This window comes from Chaetodon trifascialis, chromosome 23 (genome assembly GCF_039877785.1).
Source record: "Chaetodon trifascialis isolate fChaTrf1 chromosome 23, fChaTrf1.hap1, whole genome shotgun sequence".
NCBI lineage: Eukaryota > Metazoa > Chordata > Actinopteri > Chaetodontiformes > Chaetodontidae > Chaetodon > Chaetodon trifascialis.
This window is the reverse complement of record NC_092078.1, coordinates 4,598,889-4,619,453: the sequence shown is the minus strand read 5'-3', so window position 1 is coordinate 4,619,453 and position 20,565 is coordinate 4,598,889. Positions and strand designations below refer to the sequence as shown.

Below are 20,565 nucleotides of genomic sequence, written 5' to 3'. Positions count from 1 at the left end.
AATAGAAGAAGTGACTGGTAAAGTCATGCTGCAGTCCCGCCCCAGCTCTGTTCAGGGTTGGTCGATCCAGCTTGATGTACTGTTGATGGCCTTCTTCACGCTTCCTCCAAACCATCTGTCTTCTCTGTTCAAAATGTGCCCTTCATCGTCTTCAAAGGGGTGAATGAGAGGAAAGGGGAGAGGATGAGAGTGCAGGGGAAATCATCATTGGCAGAGTGACTCAGAAAAAAAATCCCACACAAGAGGACCTTTTCCTTTCTGCTTCATTTCACCATGACGTAGACATAGAGAGAGGATTTCTATCAATCTGTTGCTCTGCACAAACACACAAAGGTAGGAGCGTTCATCAAGCTGTGGTCACTAACTTCAGTCAAAAAGATGCTCTGTAAAGACGTCGGTATGTGCCCGAAAAATGTCCAACACCAACAATCAAACCCACTTTGTGTAGTGCTCAGCCAGGAGGAGGTTCTGAGGAAGACGCTTCCTGGAGCTCCCCTTTTTAAATTCTTCACACCACTGCTCCCATTACTTGCATATGAAAATGAACAACACTAACGACGCCTGCAAGGAGAGACGGCACAAAAATGTCCTCCATTTGAACGATTATTGCATGTTCCCCCTCGTCATAATGGCGGGCTTTTCTCCCCCACTCTGAGGGAGGCCCTTTGGAAAAGCTAATAACCCTGATACCCTGACCTTAAGCCCCAGCAGCTCTGTCGAAGGTAAAGTAAATGACAACATGTCGGCAGGACAGGCTCAGGAATCCTCTCTGTTAAAATGCCTTCGCTCAACACAATGATTCTGTTATTTGAAGGAGAGCTTTCTGTCGGCTGATCTTGACCTTTGATCTCTCAGAGAACAGGAACAGGTGGAAGGAGAACACCTGAGGAATCCCAGTTATGCCTGTTTGCTGTGACTCTTTAGCTGGCTTTGTTGACTGCGGCTATATGCAGCGTCCATGTGCATTACTTCTTTGTGCTAATGCTACGTTGGGGATAGATTTCCTCCAGAAGTTGCTGTTGAAAGCTCGCTAGCCAAAGTTAGGCTTGCACGCTGGTGGTCAGGCAGTTTTCTACCAACCTGCATTAACAGAAATCTTAACCACAGCTTTGGGCTCAGCTGCTTAGTGAGACTATCCTGTTATTGAGGTCATTTCCAGCCTTTCTGCTCACTAACAGCAAAGGTTATGCTAGCTTGATACAACATGCCACATCGTTTTTACCAGCTGGCTGAACTGCTGGCCCAAATGCCCTCTAACATCACGGCTGTGTTGGACCGTTTTTAGCCAAACCTTAAAACTAGGTTACACGTACATGACAAATTGATGTGGTGCTAAAGCAGCCCTCCACACCGACGCTGTGACCGGCTCTGTCTGGGCTGCAGCGTGTGTGTTTGGGTGAGTTTAATAGACGAGGAGCGACACTGTGTGCAGCGTGTTACTGAGCTCAGGTTTATGTGGCTTGTGTTTCGGCCTCCAGTGAGTCGGTGCCCATTCAAACTTTACAGCTCTATTTCAGACAGCAGCTTGCGGGTCACCTTGACAGACGTGCTCATTGTGCCTGTGTACATATGTTTGTGTTTGTGTGTTAGATGTGGGTGTGTGTGTTTGAGTTTAAGCGGTATGTGTGTATGGATGTGGCTCTTCTGGCTCTAACATGTATTTCCTCTGTTCAAGTGCATTTTAAAAAGCAATATTCTTTGAAAGATAAGTCACATTGAAGTTTACAAAAGGACCTGAGAGGAAACATCTCTTCAAATAATTGTTGTTTTTCATCTCTTAAAGTGCATTACTCGTGTGTGAGCGTGGGAGGGGGCTAACGTTGTTAGCCTTCACCTCTCTGTGACTCTGCTGTTCTGTATGCTAGTTTATCCACATTGCTGCAGTTACAGGACCACCTGTTGCCGTGAGTTTTGACAGTCTTGTTATTTGTCAGCGGCCCAACTGCACCCATGAAAGAGAGGCAGTTAACGCTAGCTGGACTTCCTCATTTCAAGCAGTGTGAGAAAACAAAACACCACAGCGAGGGTGCAGGAGCCCTCGATGGCTGAGCAGGTGTTGAAATCATGTGACAGCAAATGAAAGTCTGGTGGGAATCAGTGCTAATGTTAGGAAGCTACACTAACCAGCCTGAATTTAACACTAACAGCATGATGGATTCTCCTAAATATTCCAAGTTTTAAAGGGTTTTAAATTGCTGACAGCTGAAAGACGACACATGGTGGGGCTTGTTGGAAAAGTGAAAAATGTCTTATTCTGTATCATGAGCTAAACAGAGCTGCGATGTGCTCCAGCAGCAGACGTGTACAAGCGCTTAATGTCAGGAAAGTCCACAAATCTCACACTGTGTTTCCCCCAAAATGGAAACACAGCTGCATTGTCATTATAGTTTGGACAATTCATATTTCAGTTTGGCTTTAAAGATGAATATATTTGCTGTTGAATCTCGATACCTCCCCATATTTTGGCCTTTTACTTTTCTGTAACTTTCCCTTTTTATTCTTTACTCCTCAGCTCTCACAATGTACACACATGAAGTGATTTATTTATACCACTGAAGGAAGTATTCAGGGAATTGAAAGGGTTCAATGTGATTTAAGGATAGAAATAGTGCAGCTTATTTCCTGCTATTTGTGTTGCATTGATTCAGTCCCTGATAGACCTGCGGCAGGGTGTAGCCGGTTGGTGCCACAGCGGGGACGCATGTGTCTTAAGTGATTGTAGGTGAGTCCAATGCTATCTAAACAAAGCGCCACAGCCCCTCCCTGTCTGCAGAGCAGAGATAGGCCCGGTTTAGACTACCAGGCAGGAAAAAAGGCTCACTGCCGACAGTCTGGATACGTCTGTTTCAAGTGAAGCCCGAGGGAACACACGTCAAGTGTTGAGTGTGCGAGACTGTGTGTTTGTGTGTGGGAAGAGGGAGAAATTTCCGTCTCATGAGAGCGCTTCAGCCTCAAACATGCGACACGCTAGTACGCTGCACACTCAGGGAATATGCTATACCCACTGCACACTCAAGTAGTGATTGAGGGAGCAAATTTCATGCCTTAGTTCACATTGGGGCACATTCAGCGGGACCTGGAACGACCAGCTCGCGCTGTAAAACAACACAGAGGAGCAGCCTGCTTTTATTTACAGTCTAATGCATAATTCAGCGTCTATAAAATATTTGTGGCATTACTCAAAGTCTTCGCTTGCTTTAAATTGGCTGGCTTCATGTCATTGCATCAGCCATGAAAGTCCCAGTGTAATTAACTGTCTTTTGCATAATTGCACACGTTTTCCCCCCAAATGTTCGCACAGCATAAAGAGGAGGTTAAAACCATATATAGTTGATCCATAAACTTGCCTTATTAGTCAATAATAATGAGCAATTGGCAGTTAACGGCCTGTAGCTTGTTTGATGTGGTCAGTCAGAAGCGCTGCAGTTGATGTCATTAAGAAATTAGACCTTAAAGCTGCAGTAATCAGTTTTTTCATATTTAAACTGGATCAAATGACTGCGTGAAAGGTGACGCTCGTATTGATCAACCCACAGCTTCGTGGAGCATCGGCGGCAGGCGCACAAAGATGGCGACTGGCTAGAAAACAGGGTGGCGCATTTAGCGGCTAAAGACCGGGATATTTGTCTGAGGAGTGGCTGAAAACAGAAGCGTTGGACTTGCAGTCACAAAGTGGCTAAGTTCCTGAAAAGCTGTCATATTTGACATTCAAGGTTAAATCGTTACTTACATGCATTTCTCTCTCTGGTACATGAAGAAAAATTATATCAAGCATGCATCTGAAATTATCCAGAGTCTTAGCATGATGATGAAACAAGCTGCAAGCTAGCTCCTCGCTGTTTTATTGTGTACATTACTGCAAGTTGACTAACAAGCAAGTGTATTTGTACAATTTATTATTCAGCATCTGCTGTCAGACAAGTCTCAAAGTGCAATTATCAGCACACTAATAATTTATTTAACCGTTGTTTATCCAGGTTGGTCTTAAGTGTCCCTCTCAGGGGAGCCCTCGCTGTCCTCTGACTGCACACCGTCCACTGCTCTGTGCTGCACAGACTCAATACTAGATGCTCATTTTGTACACTTAGTGTCTTAACGTTGGTGCGTAGTTGTAAGCCGTCTTTGTCCGGGTCTGTGTTTGTGTGTTTGGGAACACTCAGTGCTTCTGTTCGCGTCCCGTTCTGATGTCTGGTTATTTTTAGCCGTGTGTTCTCTCTCTGGAGCCCTTGGCTGGGTTCAACTGCTTGTTTTTCTTCCCGTGCTCTACCTGTGTGCGTCTACGTCTGTCTGCCCGCCGCCTACCATTCTCTCTGTCAGTGTCACTCTCTTTTTCTGACAGAAAGCAGCAAACGCGTCCCCCCCCCCCCCCCCCGCCCTGAAGGCGCTCAGGCAAACACTCCGAGACTTCAATCCCATTCGCTTGACAAGATTTCCCGAATCCCCCAATGAAAACACAGCAGTTGGAGACGAGAAAGTTTGTCTCTCCCTAATTTTCTGTCTCTCTGTATTTCTGTGTGTGACTAAGAGAGACAGAAGAGAAAGCGCTCTTATTTAAAACCTCAAGGGGAGAATTAAAGCTATAGAAGCAGAGCTAGTCTATTAATAGACCAAATTCTGGTGACACTTTGTCTTAGTGTCGGCACGCTGCCTCCTTCTACCAGCTCCTTAATTCTCTCTCTCCCCCCTCTCTGGTTCTCCTTCCTGTCCTCCCACCTGACTCCTGCACTGATCTCACATTTTCTCTCTGGATGCACATTCTGATGCCTAGACTTTTGGCAGATATCGAGCACTGATCTGATAGCGGTGCTCTTCTTTTAGGTTTCAAGTTAGGATCTAACATCCTTCCTGCTTGGGATCGTTATTCTGCGCATAAGGTAACATGAGGCGCCGTGATTTCTGCACTGCAGACAACAGGGATGGAATTGAGATTTCAAACATGGGCTACTGCGGAAGCTGGCAAAATGTGGATGCAGTTTTTAAAAATCAGGGTTTATAAGCATTTTTCTGAACAGTGCATTAGCTGAATGAACAGAAAAACACCCTGCTGTTATGTTTCGGTGACGCACACACAGTCATGTCGAGGAGAGAGGGAGGGAGGCAGCGCCCCAGCGAGAGCTCATCACTTTAGCAAACTCTCAGAAGATGCGACTTCGTGGCTGTATGCACGGAGTCAGATATTCTGCAGGAAAAAAGAAAAGCTACGTCCGAGCGCTGCACGAACGTCAGACCCGCAGACTCGACGTGTTCGAGCCTGTTTGATTAAAAGATCGTGCAGTTACATCAAACGCATTAATATTCATTGAATGTTGAATGTTTCCTCATTGAATTTTTAAATTACTCATCCAGCAGATGTTTAGACACCTTCAGATGACAAAATGGGCTTAAATTGTAAAACGCAGAATTCAGACAAATTTAAGTGGGAAAAGAATAAAGTGGAATCTGGAAAAGATTAAACTGCTTTTCTTGTAACGCGAGGCTGTAAACACACATCGCTGCTCAACTCCAGCTGGAGACTTTGATGCACCGACTTTCAAGTCTTAATCACGGCGCAGCTAACTAAAGCAAAGTAATTATTTTCCTGGTTAATTATTTGTTCGGGCTGCAGAGTGTCCCGAACCGAAAGCTATTTAGTTTCCGATCACAGAGGACAGAAAAAAATCTCCTCTTCTTCCTCCCCTCGAGTTAGCAGGACAGGCACGGTCCGGGTCGAATAGCCACTTCAGTGGTTCTCTTTTTCATTTTTCTGTTTCTGCCATCAACCAACTGACAGACCGACGACGAGGACAGAATAGTGATTTGATTGCGGCTCATGAATTCTACCTCTTAGCCGAGGAAAAGTGCAGTTCCTGCACGGCCAGTCAAATCACTTCTAATGCTGTAAAAGTTGTCTCTCAGAACGGGCTGTCTGAGATAAAAGACAAATGGCATTTCTATGTGAAAACACTTATTTAAGTCATTTTCAGAAGTTCTCCATCCACCCTAAAGTGGCAGTACAGAAAATCCATTCATCCTGTTACCTTACCTTGTCTTTAAACTTAGCTGAAAACACAATATAGTTGCTGTTATTGACATTTTTCTGTTTTCTGACATCAGCCATGATTCGTTCACGACTTGTAGAGGCTACCTGTTAACCACGGTGAACGGTGACTCCTGTGCTGCTGCCCTCTGTCTGTCTAGTTACTGTTTTATTCCCGAGAAGCCGTCTGACAGCGCAAACGTAGTGCAGATCAATGATATAACATCTATTGTGTCATCGGCTATATTGGCAGCAAAGTGAGCCGTCGTAGAAGGAGTTGCGACTGAGAGTCTGTGAAGGTGTGCGTCGTTGTGGAGTAAAAGCTTTGTTCTTCCTGTCAACGCTACAAAAGCGTATTTACAAAAGAATTTCCGAAAAGCTCTGTTGGGGGATTTAAAAAACCACTGGCTTAGTGTGATCGCGAAGCCAAAAAAGAAAGGCGAGGATGCGTTTTCAAATTTAGCAGCCTTACAATTCTCTTACAATTCTTCACACCTCTCTCCATCTCCTATCTGAAGGATTTGAGAGGGAAGAAAGAGGGAGGGAGGGCCGGACGGGGAATCCTCTTTTGAGGCAAACCCTGTCAGCAGTCCCTAACACAGAGACAGACAGAGCAGAGGAGGAGATTACTAGTACATGCCAGACAAGGTGCTGATACTGCGCAGTGTTAATCTTTAACAGATTGAGGCTGCGCTCCCGAAGCCTTCTGCTTCTGGCTTTTCATCTGTGTGGCGTCTGTTAGCGAGCACTTCCCCTTGTTACTCTGTACCTGAGCAGATTTTGAGCGAAGGTCGCTCAGCTCTGCGGCGTTCCCCTTGTTCACTCAGCAGCGCTATCAAAACTTGATAATCTCAATTCCCCGCCGAGTGATTGGACTGCGGGGTGGTCAGTTGGAGACATTGTCCTTCGAGTGGACGGCCAGCATTCAAGGCCTCTTGCTGGCAAGTGTCCACCCTGTTAAGGTGTCCTTGAACAAGACATTGAATCCCTCCCAGCAGTGGGACTACACAGCAGTGAAGTTGACCTCTGACCTCCTGACAAAACCAGACGGAGCAGATTCCCTTTAGATTAGCAAAGAATTTCATAGGTTGGACTTCTGTTTCTGAATCCTGCAAATATCAGGATATATTTGGTGTTTTCCAGCTCTGGATAAATGTAGTGCTCATACATCCAAATGACATTTTTTGCCCACATTTCGTGGTCCGGGTGTTGTGATCGTGAGCCCACCACATCCAGGTGATTTTCCACTCTGCCTGTGGAGGTGAAATCACTATTTTTTTCTGTAACGCCTTTGAGCAAAGTGACAAACAAATGAAGAAAATAACGGACGTTGTAGTAACTTCTTGGATGTCCTCATCTCAGCGGAGTAGGACAGCATTGTTTTCAGGAAGGTGACAAGTTCTCAGTCATGTGTCCCTTCAAAGTATTTTGACACCAAACTGTGTCAACATACTGTCCTCTTGTGTCTTCATGTCATAAGAAGCTCAGTTAAACGTCCAGAGATTCTCCACAGAGCCATATATTTAGGAATTCCAACTATGTGGGCCTGACCTTCCCTTGGTGGTCTCTGAGGGGACCGAACTGTGGAGGGATTGAACTGTGCCAAGCACACAAAGCAAAGCGCTGATGCCCGACCGGGGTTTTAAAAGATGTCAGAATAGGATTGAGAAGCGATTGCAGGTCTGTTCACAGGGGTTAATCCACCCCGGATCGTATCCCACTCGGAGGCTTGTTGAGTTATCTAGATCAAATCTTGGCGTTAAGACTGAATGTCAAGTCCACTGATAGTAACGTGGAACATGGAGGTCTGTATCGACTGATACCAGCTTTAAAAGCTGTGTTAACAGCGCACTGAATGTGGTTTTTCTGCAGATATCAGGCCAGTTTTGAACTCGCATTTCTGTCAGTGTATCAGACTCTCTACTGCGCTCTACTGAGCTTCATGGCATCCTTCAGCTGATTTCAGTGAAAAAACTCTAAATATCCACCGCACGCTAGCAGGCACAGTTAGCGAGGAGCTGGTGAAGATCAGGTAGCATTTAGCTGCTGAAACATGTTTCTCTCAGGAGACCAAAACAGAGCTTTTATGACGATATGTGACTTAAATTTGTCAGGTGGTCAGAAACAGGAGTCCAAATGAATGCTAGTGTTGTCCAATGACAGTTTGCCAGAGCAACTTAAAAGTTACTAATAGTGTTGTATTTATTATTATGGCCACTTCAGACGAACCGGTCTGAGGATCGGTATCCTCTGCACGTTGTTGCTTAATACCTTTTTGACTAATCCAGTTCTTAATGGTGCTTTCAGTCTCAGATTACTCATTATCATCCCTGCACTTAATCAGCTGCACATCCGGCGAGATTGGTTGCACAGTAAAACTCTCTTAATGTGCACTTCTTGATTTGAAGTATTGATCATGCTGATATTACATTATTTTGTCACCCTTATAGTGACTTGTTGACTGGGAGAAAACCAATACGTATTTTAAAGACCTGTGACATTTCTCAAAATAAACAATAATGCCACATTATGTACCCTTTGTGGATTGATTTGTGGGAAATCTTGACCTTTTGTCATCTTATTGCAGGGCAGTTGATCCCATGTGGAATAAAGTGAGGGATGAGAAAGAGAAAATTAGTGACTGTGTTATCGAAGTTACACCTGAGCCGGACTAAAACAGGAAGTGTTTTAGTCTAGATGCACCAGACAGACAAAGAAATGGAAAGGGAGTCAGTGACAGGATCAGAAGAGATGAAGACGGAGATGAAAGTGGATAGAGGTGTGTGTGTGTGTGTGTGTGTGTGTGTGTGTGTGTGTGTGTGTGTGTGTGTGTGTGTGTGTGTGTGTGTGTGTGTGTGTGTGTGTGTGTGTGTGTGTGTGTGTGTGTGTGTGTGTGTGTGTGTGTGTGTGTGTGTGTGTGTGTGTGTGGCCTGGAAGCGGGTGGATGTGGGGGACTTAAAGGTGGATGAAGAGACGAGCGGAGAGCACAGATAGAAGGTAGCCAGCTGGGCCAGATGTGATCTGTGTCTCCTCCTCCTGCCCTTCTTCCTCTGCTTGATCTGACCACCTGCTTTCTCCCTCAAACACACACACGCACACACACACACACAAACAGGCCGTCCCTCATGTTCAGGTTTGCAGGAGCTCACAGGCACAACACCGCCTCGCCGAATAACAACCAAACCTTAGCACGCTGGTAGATTTCTCTTGGTTTACATGCCCACGAGCTCACGCTTCATCATCACATCTCCGGTCCGGCCCCCCAGCTCTCACGCTGGTCCCTCGGTACCAGGAAGTCTGTGGTCTATTGTGATTCAATCAAAGCCCACAGAGGTCAACTGATGACCAGTAACAATGGTCCTCAGATCAGAGGAACAGGCAGTCACTGTTGGGAATGAGATCACATTTACTCAGCGGTCGTTCCTCCCACATGTGTGTGCGAGGACAACTAAGCGTACGAACAAAGGAATAAAAAATGGAGGCAATGGTGTATCTGGCTGATTGTTCGGATCCACCCCAAAATTTAATGGCGTCTTCGTTGGCACATGCCGCACCTCTCCACAGAGAAGAAAATCTGGCCAGTAGCTCTGCCCTTAATTGTGCTGACAAACAGACAAACAAACCGAGCTGATGAAAAACATAACCTCCTTGTTGGATCATTATGCTTGTTTTGACCCAGATTGCAGCAGCAGCAGCAGCAGGTTGCGCTAAATAGCTCGGATGTGCTCCTACGACTCTGAATGCGAGGTTCAACGTTCAGCCCAGCGACAAATTGTTCAAAATTTGCATCCACCAACTCTGCCCGCCAATCCATGTGCACTAATGCTGCAAGTATTTAATAATCTGCTTTCATGATTAATTGATCAATTATTTTGACTATAAAATGTCAGAAAATAATGAAAAATGTCCGTTATAAAATCCAAGATGGCTTATTCATATTCTGTTTCATTCAACTGTTTTCTACCCATCAGCTGAAAACCTAAGGATGTTCAAATTACCATATTAATCGATTTATCGTTTGCTTTATGCAATGTTTCAACACCAATAGGCATCATCCAAGAACTGAGGTTTTCCCTGTGCGTCCAGTCCTAATGCTAAGCTAAGCTAAGTAGCTGTAGTTTCATATTTAGCCTACAGACACGAGAGTGGTGTTGATCTTCTCATATGATTCATGGCAAGAAAATGAATAAGTGGTTTTCCCAAAATGTAAAATTATTCTTTTGAAGTCTAATAACGTCACATCGATGTGATTTCTTGACACACAGCTCTCTTGCTTTGTAGCTCAGTTTAAAAATCACGACATTTCCTCGCGTAATAATGCGTAACGTCGAAACGTTGTGATTGGAAATCGTCTCATCAGCTAATATCTCTGGATACAAAACTCATATGGTATAATGAGGAGAAGATGATGAAGAATGAAACGATCTAATGATCACTGCCGTATTGCCCAGCCTTGTTCACTAAGTGTGCTCGGTTAACCTCGTGAAGAATAGACCAATTATTTCTGCAGTCAGGTTCCCACCACGACCCTCCGACTCAGCTCTGAAAGTGTACTTGTAGTGAGCGCAGACTTTTGACATTGTGTTATATTTTCTCTTCCAGCGAGCGCCTCAGCCCTCTGTTGTTTAACTGCCTCGTAATGTGCCCGTGTCAATTAGCCGGGTCAGTCTCCTCGTGCGGCTGCTGCGCAGGTAATTGCTTGCAGGACATCGAGGTGTCGGTCAGAGCCTCGCAGCTGAGGGTTGTCGGGCTGAATCTTATGTATTTTTCCATTTGTGCTCAGAGTAATTGCTCAGCGTTTGCTGGAAGGAAAAATAAACAGCAGACCTGTTTCTGCTGCGGACCGCGTCGGGAAAGACAGGAGAGATAAAGCGAGGAGGCCTGTTGAGCTGTGTGTGGACTCCTGCAAATTGTCTGGATGAAGAGACATTCCTGTCTCTCATGTCTTATTATCCCTTTCCCTCCTCTCCTCTGTTCATGGCCGCTCCTCTCTTTCTCTGTTTTTATCTGGCTTTCTTTCGTTCTACCTCTCCATTTGACCCTCTCTCACCCCCCTGTTCCCTCTCTGTCTCCCCCCTTTTTTTCTGTGCCATATGTTTGCCTCAGTCGCCTCGCCTTCCCTTTTCTCTCCCTGGTCTGGGATCAGTGGCATCTAATGCTTTCCACTCTGCCTGATTAAGTCAGCACATGCACCCTCTTTACATTATCGCTCACGCACACGCTCATGCACGAGCGTCCCCACAGACCTAATCAGTCCTTCTCTTAGTTCTCTCTCACACCACTCCAGACCTAATGAAAAAACATGAGCTCTGTTAAAAAGAAGGCGAGATGGGCAGACGGAGGGAGGACAGAAAGAGAAGGTAGCTGCGGAAATAAAAGAGATGGAGAGGACGGATTGAAAAGTGAGGCAGCAGATTCGTTAACAAAGCCAGCAGTCGCTCCTAATGCCCGTTTTCAGTTCAGAGATATTAATTGCTCCTAATCAGCGTTAGTAATATCATGCAGGGATGCAGGAGGAGGTGCAGGAGGACAGAAGAGATGCTAACAGTCGGACTGAAACACATCCTGATGCACTGGCACGTTTCCCAATACTCATGAAATCCTGTCATTTAAGTGTCGAAAGCTGCGATTCAGATCGGCTCGGCCGCTCTGGTTGGCTTTCATTCACGCCGCTAAATGAAGCTAAATGGACGTATTGTGCTGTAATGTACCTTTGTGTTACATTACACTCATTTGTGTTGATAAGTATCCCAACTGCCTGGTGTGTTTGTGTGTGTGCGTCGTGTGAAGAGAGGCGGGAGAGGTGTCACGCCGAGTGAGTGATGGAGAATAACGTTGCGCTGGACGTCTGCTGCGTTTTGTTACTGTACGTGTGGGCAAGCGCTGGAGGGAGATAATGCCTTAAGTGAGTGAAGACGGGCTTTATTGAATGAGCATGTGTACCTGCGCGTGCCCGTACGAGCGAGCGCACCTGATTATGATGATGAAGTCTCCCGACGGGACTCTTCCCCGCTACAGTCCTCCACTAGTCTAATGAGAAGCTGTTTCCGTAGTTACCAGGTGTGAGAGCCGGCAGCTCATAATGTCCTGTGGTGAGGAACAAAGGACGGGGAGAGGAGGAGAGAGAGAGAGGATGGAAGTGAAGGCGATGGAATGAAAGGAGTGGAAGACGCCAGAGAAATTTAACGGAAAAAAAAGAGTGAATGATCAATTTAACAGTGTGTGTCTGTATTGATGTTTGTGCTTGAGAGAGTCGCTGTGTGTGTGTGTCACCTGAATCTTTATAATAAGCTGCGGGACTTCGACAAGAATCCGTTCAAATCAATCTCATCTGACGTGGTGAGAGCAGAGAGCCGGGCCCACGCTGTTCGTATGTGGTCGGATCATAAAGGACACCTTCCAGAGACGGTTGACTTCTGCTAAATTAAAGAGGCTTTTATGGGTTGGACGAACATCAATAACTGATAAGATCTTTGCTTTGACTTCACTCAGTCACGCAGCATTTGGCCAACCAATGATGTAACTCTACCACTGGGCCAATCAATCAATCAGTCACAGACTTCATTTATTTATTATATTATTGTTCATTAGTCCCCAGCATGCATCATGCAATATAAAATGCTTAAAGAACACCAAATAATGCTGCATATCACTGTAATGGTGTTGTGAATAACAGTAGAACATGTTCTGCTGGATCATTAGACATCATGAGACGCTGTCTGATGGCAGACTGTGGCCCTCATACAAGACTGGAAAGAGACAAGACTTAATACTTGTTTTCCTGCGTATGCTGCAGCATGACAGCATCTTAGCGAGGCCTCCCTGCTTCGCGTTCCTGAGGCTTGTATAACTTGACATTCTTGTGCCTGAATGTTCAATTTTCCTGCAGGTTCAGTGGCTGAATGACATCTGAACCTCTGCTAGCATGAGAGAACAGAAAAGCAGGAGCTGAGTGAGAGTCAGGAGAGGAGGAGGAGGTTAGGAGAGCTTCTGCAGCTGGCGCCTGTCCTTCACACTTTATTCGCTGAAGAATTCAGCCGATGTGTGTGCGCCGCGTTCGCTGTCCTTGGCACGTCTGTACATCTGCGATTCTGTGTGTGGAAAGCAATTTGCTGTTGTTCTCCATCAGGGTTATCAAACCTTTAAAAGCTTTTCTCATTACTGCTCTTTGTTTTCTGCCGGTCTGTAACTCTTTGTGCGCCTTTCTCCCCTCTGCCAGATCTGATCCACTGCACCAACGAGATGAACGTGAACATTCCCCAGCTGGCGGACACGCTGTTTGAGCGCACGGCCAACTCCAGCTGGGTGGTGGTCTTCAAAGCCCTTATCACCACCCACCACCTCATGATGTACGGCAACGAGGTAGGAGGCTCGCACATGCAAACAAAAGCCCTCCAGGGCAGTCAATGGAGGCTGCATCAATAAATCATATTATTACTGAAGTCTGGCTCGCCTACACGTTCAGAAATACAAACAAACATACACGTTTGGATCATTTATTCATGGCCACACCAGCGTTAGGATCAACAATGATGCATATGTAATGCAAACAGCGAATGCAGCCTCTCAGAACGTACACATCGGACACATGGAGTGAATAATCGAAATAGTTCTGGAGCGCTGAGAAATTAATTAGCTCAGTACGAGCTGGAAGCAAGATGGGGGACAAGGATAGAAGCAAATGAATAATCAAATAAATTAACTTGAAAAGGACGTGGTTGAAAGCTGGAAGAATAACACAGTTCCTCCATGGATTTGCAGACTTTGAAACACAATAATTAAAAATTCAAGCCGTATCTGCCGTGTTGGGGAGAACTTTTGGGTTTGAGTAATTGTGATTTTGATGCAGACGCCGTCCTGTTTGCCATGAAGACGTCAGATCAAACCCCGTCTCTGCGAAATGTCTCAGTTTATGTATATGCAGTGCAGCTTCTGAAAGGAAGACAGGAGATAAACTCAGAGTTTTAGTGTCAGTTCTTATAGTTTATTAATTTCTAATGAGATTGAAGTGGAGCGCGCTTTGTTCTTCAGATACATTGTAGCTTATTGTACGTTGGCTCGCGTTTATTGTTAATGAGTCAGAACTCAGTTTGCTTTAAAACATTTTTACACCATCATACACTTTGATATTCAGATGGCCTGGTGCCACGTGGTGCTTTACTACGCTGGTGTACTGATGAATGTATATTTAATGAAAACAGCAGTCCAGACGCAGTGGCTGCTTTATTGTGACACGTTGTCTTTGATCGTAACATAAAACGTACGATCCCTCGGCTGTTTGCAGTAGTTACAGTACTGTTGGGTAATTTAATACTATGTTTTTCACTTGCTGGTCTTAATAATCTGTGTATTTCATCTATTTAGTGCTGCCTTTATTTTTCCTAATCCATTAACTTAACTTAAAGATGAATGTTTTTCTGCTTTTTATTCAGCATCGCTCTCATGTCCGTGCGTTAAATACGAACCTACTGTTAGCTTAGCACAAAGTGTTGCTTTCACACGTTGGCTCTTGTAGAATTAAACAAACAAGATATAGCATTATTGATTAATGAGCTTTAGTTGTGTGGGAGGCTTGATTTTATTACCCTCTGAGCAGAACCAGGCTAGCCGCTTCCCCGTGCTTCCCGTCTTTGCTCGAAGCAAAGCTAACCGGCTGCTGGCAGTAGCATCATATTTACCGTACAGACATTAGAGCGGCATCGATCTGCACATCTGGCTCTTGCCAAAAATAAGCAAATAAAGCACATTTCCCAAAATGTTGAAGTATTCCTTTATAAAATAAAAGCAGTTCATATTCTGCAGAGTGAATCCTGTCACCAAAATATGGTAACTGCTGTGGAACAGTCGCTCATTATGCTCATGCAGATAATGCGTTTCATAGACATTGTGTGCTAATACACATCTTGAATGTAACTGTACCGTCTTGCACACAGACACAGCTGCCAAACACATCCAAAGAGCGACACGCCCTGTGCCACATTCCTTTTAATTTCCATTAAAATAGGGAAGCATCGCTTCCTTGTTCAGTTGACATCACTTGTGTCAACATTATGCAACACTTCCTTTTGTTGGTTCCTTGTTTATTGCGTTAATCTAAACTTCCTCCGAAAAGAGGAAGACTTGGGTGTGAGATCATTGTGTTTTGGCTTACCAGAAAAGCGTCTAAGCTCACTGACACCCAAACAGCAGCCTGGCTGATTTCACTGCAGATAAAATAGTATTTTAGCTATAGGGAGTCAGTAAAAGTACTCCAAAACTAGATGTGATGTTGGCGGTGCAGTAGAGATGAAGTGCCACCTTCAATAGTCAGACACTTACATAAGCCAAGATCTCAGGTCATCAGATCACTCCATTACATGTCTTGTAATTTATTTGCTCAACAGTTTTGATAAACCAAATCATGCTAAGTAGGTCACTGCAGCGCAGCAGGAAGGGGTTTAGAGCTATTCCCAAGCTGTGGGCTGATTTGTCGTCTGAGTCGTCGCTGACTCTGTCTCACCTGGAGTGACTTACAATGAGTGCAACACAATGGAGTTTCTCATTTCTTCATAAGCAGCATTATAAGCAGCTCATCGATGGTGCCCTGACTGTTGTCATACATAATGAAGTCAACAATTCATTTAAAAGAAAGAGGGATCTTTTTATACAAGCATCGCTTTATATTATTGTCTTTCTGTCATGTCATTGCCTCCAATCTATCGTGAGGTGGTGATATTAAAGTAATAAGCAGCATCTTTTTGTCTTTTGCAATTCAGAGCCTGTTATTACTGTATTTTTTCACAATGCCTTGTAGCGAGTGAATAAATCAAATATGAAGTGAATGGAGATGGGTAGCAATCCTGTTCCTCAAATTAATATCACAGAGCCACCATTGTTACTTTTACAAAAGCAATAATGTGACCAGTAATTTCAGTACAATCTTCATTTAAAATACGGTGTTTATGGCCAATGTGCTGCTGTTGAATGGTTATTAGTTGTGGAGGCTCCCATTATAATGTGCAGTTGTTTAAAGGCCCTCATACAAACACACCTACAGTACGTTTCAGCTCTGCGTTTGTGGCTTAGCTGCGCCCAGTGAGCCTGTAGTACAGCGAGTGTGTGCGCTCATCAGCCGGCATTCATCAGGCCTGTCAGGACGGCGGTGCTGACTGAGGCTCGGCGGCCAGGTGTCCCTGCTCCCTCATGGCCGTGCCATCCATTATAGTCAGAGCTGAGAGAAATCTGGCCGTAAAATTAGAACCCACAGACCCACAGAATTGGGGTCAATAGACTGTACATTCCTTTTCAGATCAACACGCTGACCGCTTCCAGCTTGGCTGGCACACTGAAGATGCCCCCGTACAACCTCTGATAAATGCTCTGATAGTAAACAACTTCTGCATGGAGTGAAATTAGAGGAGCTGCTTGCACATCACGGCTGCTTTCTTGACATGAGCTGCAGTGACATAATCATTTTCGTAAAGCATAAAGCTGTATTGAATTTGTACAGTGAAAAGAAAGTGCTGTTGGTCACATAATTAGATGTTTAGAGCTGCCGTAGAGTTTTTGATAATGCTACGATGGATATAAGCATCCACACTGCTGACCCAGGCTGCATCCACACTAATGCTACTCAGAATAAAAATGCTTTTAATATAAATAAACGTTTCTGCTTTATAATGCCCTTCATGTACGCCCGGCTTGAAAGCTGAAAACTCCAGGATTGCACTTCAGTCTGGGCGGGGCTTATCAGTCACAACGTGTCCTTCCTAAGTCATCGTACCCCTGTCATGGCACTCAAACGCCATCGGCCTTCAGATATCGAGGAGCCTTTGCTGACAACTGTTAGTTCAGCACGAATCATTATCCATTACAGGCGTTGCCGGCCTTGTTTTCTATGCTAGCAGCTGTCGAGCGGTTCAATTCTGCGTTTTATCATGCTACTCCTTCCTGTGCGTGCAGAGGCATGTGCGTGCCCGGTGTGTGTTTTCAGGATTGTTATTCTAGACGGAGAGTATTTCTGACTCAATGTTGAAACGCTCGTCTGGATGGAGACGGTGTTTTAAAACGGCGTTTTAAAATGAAAACATGTTAATCAGAAAACTGATTTGTGCTGCTTTATCTGATATGATGAAGGGACCTCCCTGAAATGTTGTTTTCTCGGGTCACCCTGCCCTAAAGAGCTGCTAATCCAGAAATAATTTCATTTGTCTGGGTCTCAGTGGCGGTGGCTGAGTCTTCCAAGGACTCTGTGCTTTCAGAGGCTTTCCTACGCTGATAAGAGTAACAGAAAAATGACATCAGCACAATACATATATGGTCTTTGAGAAGAAAGAGGAGCACTCAAAAGAGGAGGAAGAAGGGAATGAAAGGAGGCAGATTGGAAAGAAGAAAGCAGAGAAGGAAATGATGAGGTAAAAAAGGAAAAGAGGAGGAAGGGACAGTAGGAAAGGAAAAGAGGAGGCAGACAAGGAACGAAGGTGGTAGAGAAGGAAAGGAGGCACTAGGACAGGATAGGCTGAGGTAGAGATGTAAAGGAAGATGTGGAAGCAAAGGAGGTGGTAGAGAAGGAGAAGAGAAGGAAGGGAAGTAAAGGAGTGGGTAAAGAATAAAAAGAGGAAGTATGGAAGGAAAGAAGGAGGTAGAGAAGGAAAGAAGGAGTGAGAAAAGGAAAGGAAGTGGAAGGGAGCTTAAGAAGAGGAGAGAGAGAAGAAATGGAGGTAGAGAAGAGAAGGAGGAAGTAGAGAAACTTTAGTTTCAACAGTGTGATTTTAACACCAGCGTCCATGAATACGTAACATAACAGACGTTCAGTGGCAGCCTTGTCAGGGACAACAAGGACAGCAGAACCCAAAACACTCACGGAGACACGACTGTTAGCAATCTAGATTTATTATTGGATGCCATTTTTAGGGCTCCGGCGTCTGAGACGGCACGACAAACACGACACATGGCCGTAGTTCGCCTTTCCTCGCTCGCCGTCTGCTGCGAGTCCGCGGGTCGACGGCCGAATGAGAATCAACAGACTGTAATATCTGAGCGTATTTAAATGTCGTCCGCCGCTGGCATTCATTGTTGGCTGGTCTGGATGTCAGCAAAATGCCGCCGTTTCATAAGCAGCCTTTTTGTTATTGGTGATATATTCAGCCCAGGCCTTCGGATGGAATGTGGGAATTTACCATTCAGAGCAAATAGCAGGTGAATTAAGTTTTAATATCTCTTCTTTGCCTCAGCTGCTGTATTTGTCAAAGGGATTGGGATCGTGATTAGAGTAATAGAGCATTTTGTCTGTCTGTCTGCGTGTGTGTGTGCATGTGCATACCTGTGTGTGTGTGTGTGTGTGTGTGTGTGTGTGTGGAGGAGGAACAGTCGACAGGCCGGTATTGATACTCATTCAGTTCCTCACCTCCGGTTTTTTCCTCCCTGCCAAGAAGCAATCCTGGCTCCCTCCCCGCTGACACTCTCAATCTTAAGAGCGATCAAGAGTCAGTCAATATCTCTAATCACGATTTTACTTTTGTGCTGCTACAAAGCCACTTTAAGAGCGCGTTTTAAAGAAAAACCTCTGCAGGATGTCGCAGTTTTTCCACTTCAGAGCGTCTGTGACAGTGAGTGGGCAGACTGGCCGTTCTTATGCATGCAGGGCAGTGGTCTGAGTTTAACCAATACACACAGTTTACGTCTGAAATGGGTGGTCTGCATGCAGGAATGTGATGAGTCCTGACTCCTTGTGTAGCCATTGTCTGAGCTGTTATCATTTATCAGCTTGTGCCTCTGCTTCCAGGCCTTTGTATGATAGGCCACTATGTACCAAAACAATCCTGCAGGAAACCCCAAACAATGACTGGGAGAGCCATTTTTCAGCCTCACACCCCGAGCTTCAGTACTCCCTTTGCCCCCTCTTGGGAGCTCCATCCCTGGACTGGAGAACTCAGACTGCTGGGGCTCTCCCCTGGAAGTGTGGGTGACCACCCAAGACCTAAACAAGGTTATAGGACGATGGAGAGGGAGTGAGGATGTGGGATAAAAAGAGGAAGGTTCATTTTGAGAACGGGGCAAAATGATGCAAATGGAGTCATACAGACATCAAAGTTGTTTAATATTGATTTTCAAAAGGCTAAATGCAGTTTTCAAAAGCATTTCTTGCCTTTACAACAGCTGTAAAACCACATCCAAAAATATAATGAGATGTTAAATGTGTTCTTTCATCTCAAGGAACTTTCTGAAATTGAACATGAAACCACATCATCACTCAGTGAATGCACAAACTGTCAGTAACTTGTAAACAAAAGGACTTCATCCACATGTTTCTGATGCATCCAGGGAGGATTAAGTTACATAAGACGGATCCTCAGTGGCTAAAGAGTAGCAAACACTCAAAATTCAATTTAATGTGATGACTTTTAAACATCACAGTGACATTTGCCAAAAAAAAAAACTGAACGTGCTTTAGTACACAGAAACAGCTGTCAAAAGCAGACTTTGCCAACCAAGACGGAAAGACACTTGAGACATTGGATTACAGCTTGACAAACTACAGCGTCAACAGCCCCCAGGGTCTGCGCAGCCCTGCTCTGTGAAGCTGCGGTGCTTTGAGCTAAAGGCTAGCATCGGCGCGCTAACATGCTCACAATGGCAGTGTGTAATGCGTTAGCATGCTAACAATTCCAGATAATCATCATCCTCTGGGGACAATGAATGTCTACAGAATTTCAAGGCATTCATCTAATAGTTGCTGCCGTTTCAGTCCAGCTGACAGGCCGATAATGCCATCCCTATAGAGCCCTCGTGGTAGCATAGCTAATAAAATAAATGACCATGCAGGTGAATGTGCCCCTTCAGCACAGCCTGTCTGATCTTTGCAGTATGTTTACTGTTGATGATACTGTTGTTTTGTAGTGTCAGTGCAGTCAGTCCTCCCCTCAAAAGTGGTTCTTTATTCAGAAGAATCAGAGCTTTTGCAGATTTTAACGCAGCAGAAAATCAAACCCCTGCAACCCTAACGCGTCACACTTCAATATTGCTGTTCATTTTTATGATGAGTAGCCTTTTAATAGCCCTCATAGCTTTCTGTTTTTCCTCAGTGTGCTGTGACTTCGAGGAATGTCACAGCCCAAAGATTTGCCAGACCACGAGGTACAGTATAACACGGCGCCGTGAAACCCTTCTTGGGAGTTTGTTTTCAAGGACGTGAAGTCCTCAGAAATACTACCCATCATCCTTTCTTCTTTGGGACAGGACAGTTGTAAGTGTCTGCGGGGAATATTACAGTCTGATTGATGACACCTCAGTGCATCAGGAATCAGGACAGAGAGCTGTGCCACTGTACATCAGCACTGAATGCAGGCATAGGACGGGAGTGCACTGAAAGAGTGAGAGAAGTGTGATAGGGCGAAGGAAGGAGAAGATGGAGAGTGAGAGAGATAGCTGGGTGGAGAGTAGACAGAGCGTTGGAGTCATTAAGGACATGGGAGGAGACAGGGACGGTCTGGCGAGGACACCGGTGAAAGTGCTGATGGTAGCAGGACACGCTGCTTTCCTTTCCTCTGTGTGCGTGTGTGCGTGCGTGC

General features: G+C 45.0%; 2 protein-coding genes across 7 annotated transcripts in view; one reads left to right on the top strand and one right to left on the bottom strand.

Moving 5' to 3' along the window:
• The window catches only part of khnyn (KH and NYN domain containing), a 133,983-nt gene extending 124,667 nt beyond the window's left edge, over nt 1-9,316 (bottom strand). Inside the window, exon 1 of the mRNA XM_070993210.1 lies at nt 9,306-9,316. The gene's annotated coding sequence lies outside the window, so the exon portion shown is untranslated. The remainder of the gene's footprint in view (nt 1-9,305) is intronic.
• The window catches only part of LOC139351361 (phosphatidylinositol-binding clathrin assembly protein), a 75,388-nt gene that overhangs the window by 5,516 nt on the left and 49,307 nt on the right, over nt 1-20,565 (top strand). For all 6 annotated transcript variants that reach the window (XM_070993220.1, XM_070993219.1, XM_070993216.1 and 3 more), the window contains exon 2: nt 13,236-13,378. In XM_070993220.1, coding sequence (XP_070849321.1) covers nt 13,236-13,378 — 143 coding nt within the window. The remainder of the gene's footprint in view (nt 1-13,235; nt 13,379-20,565) is intronic.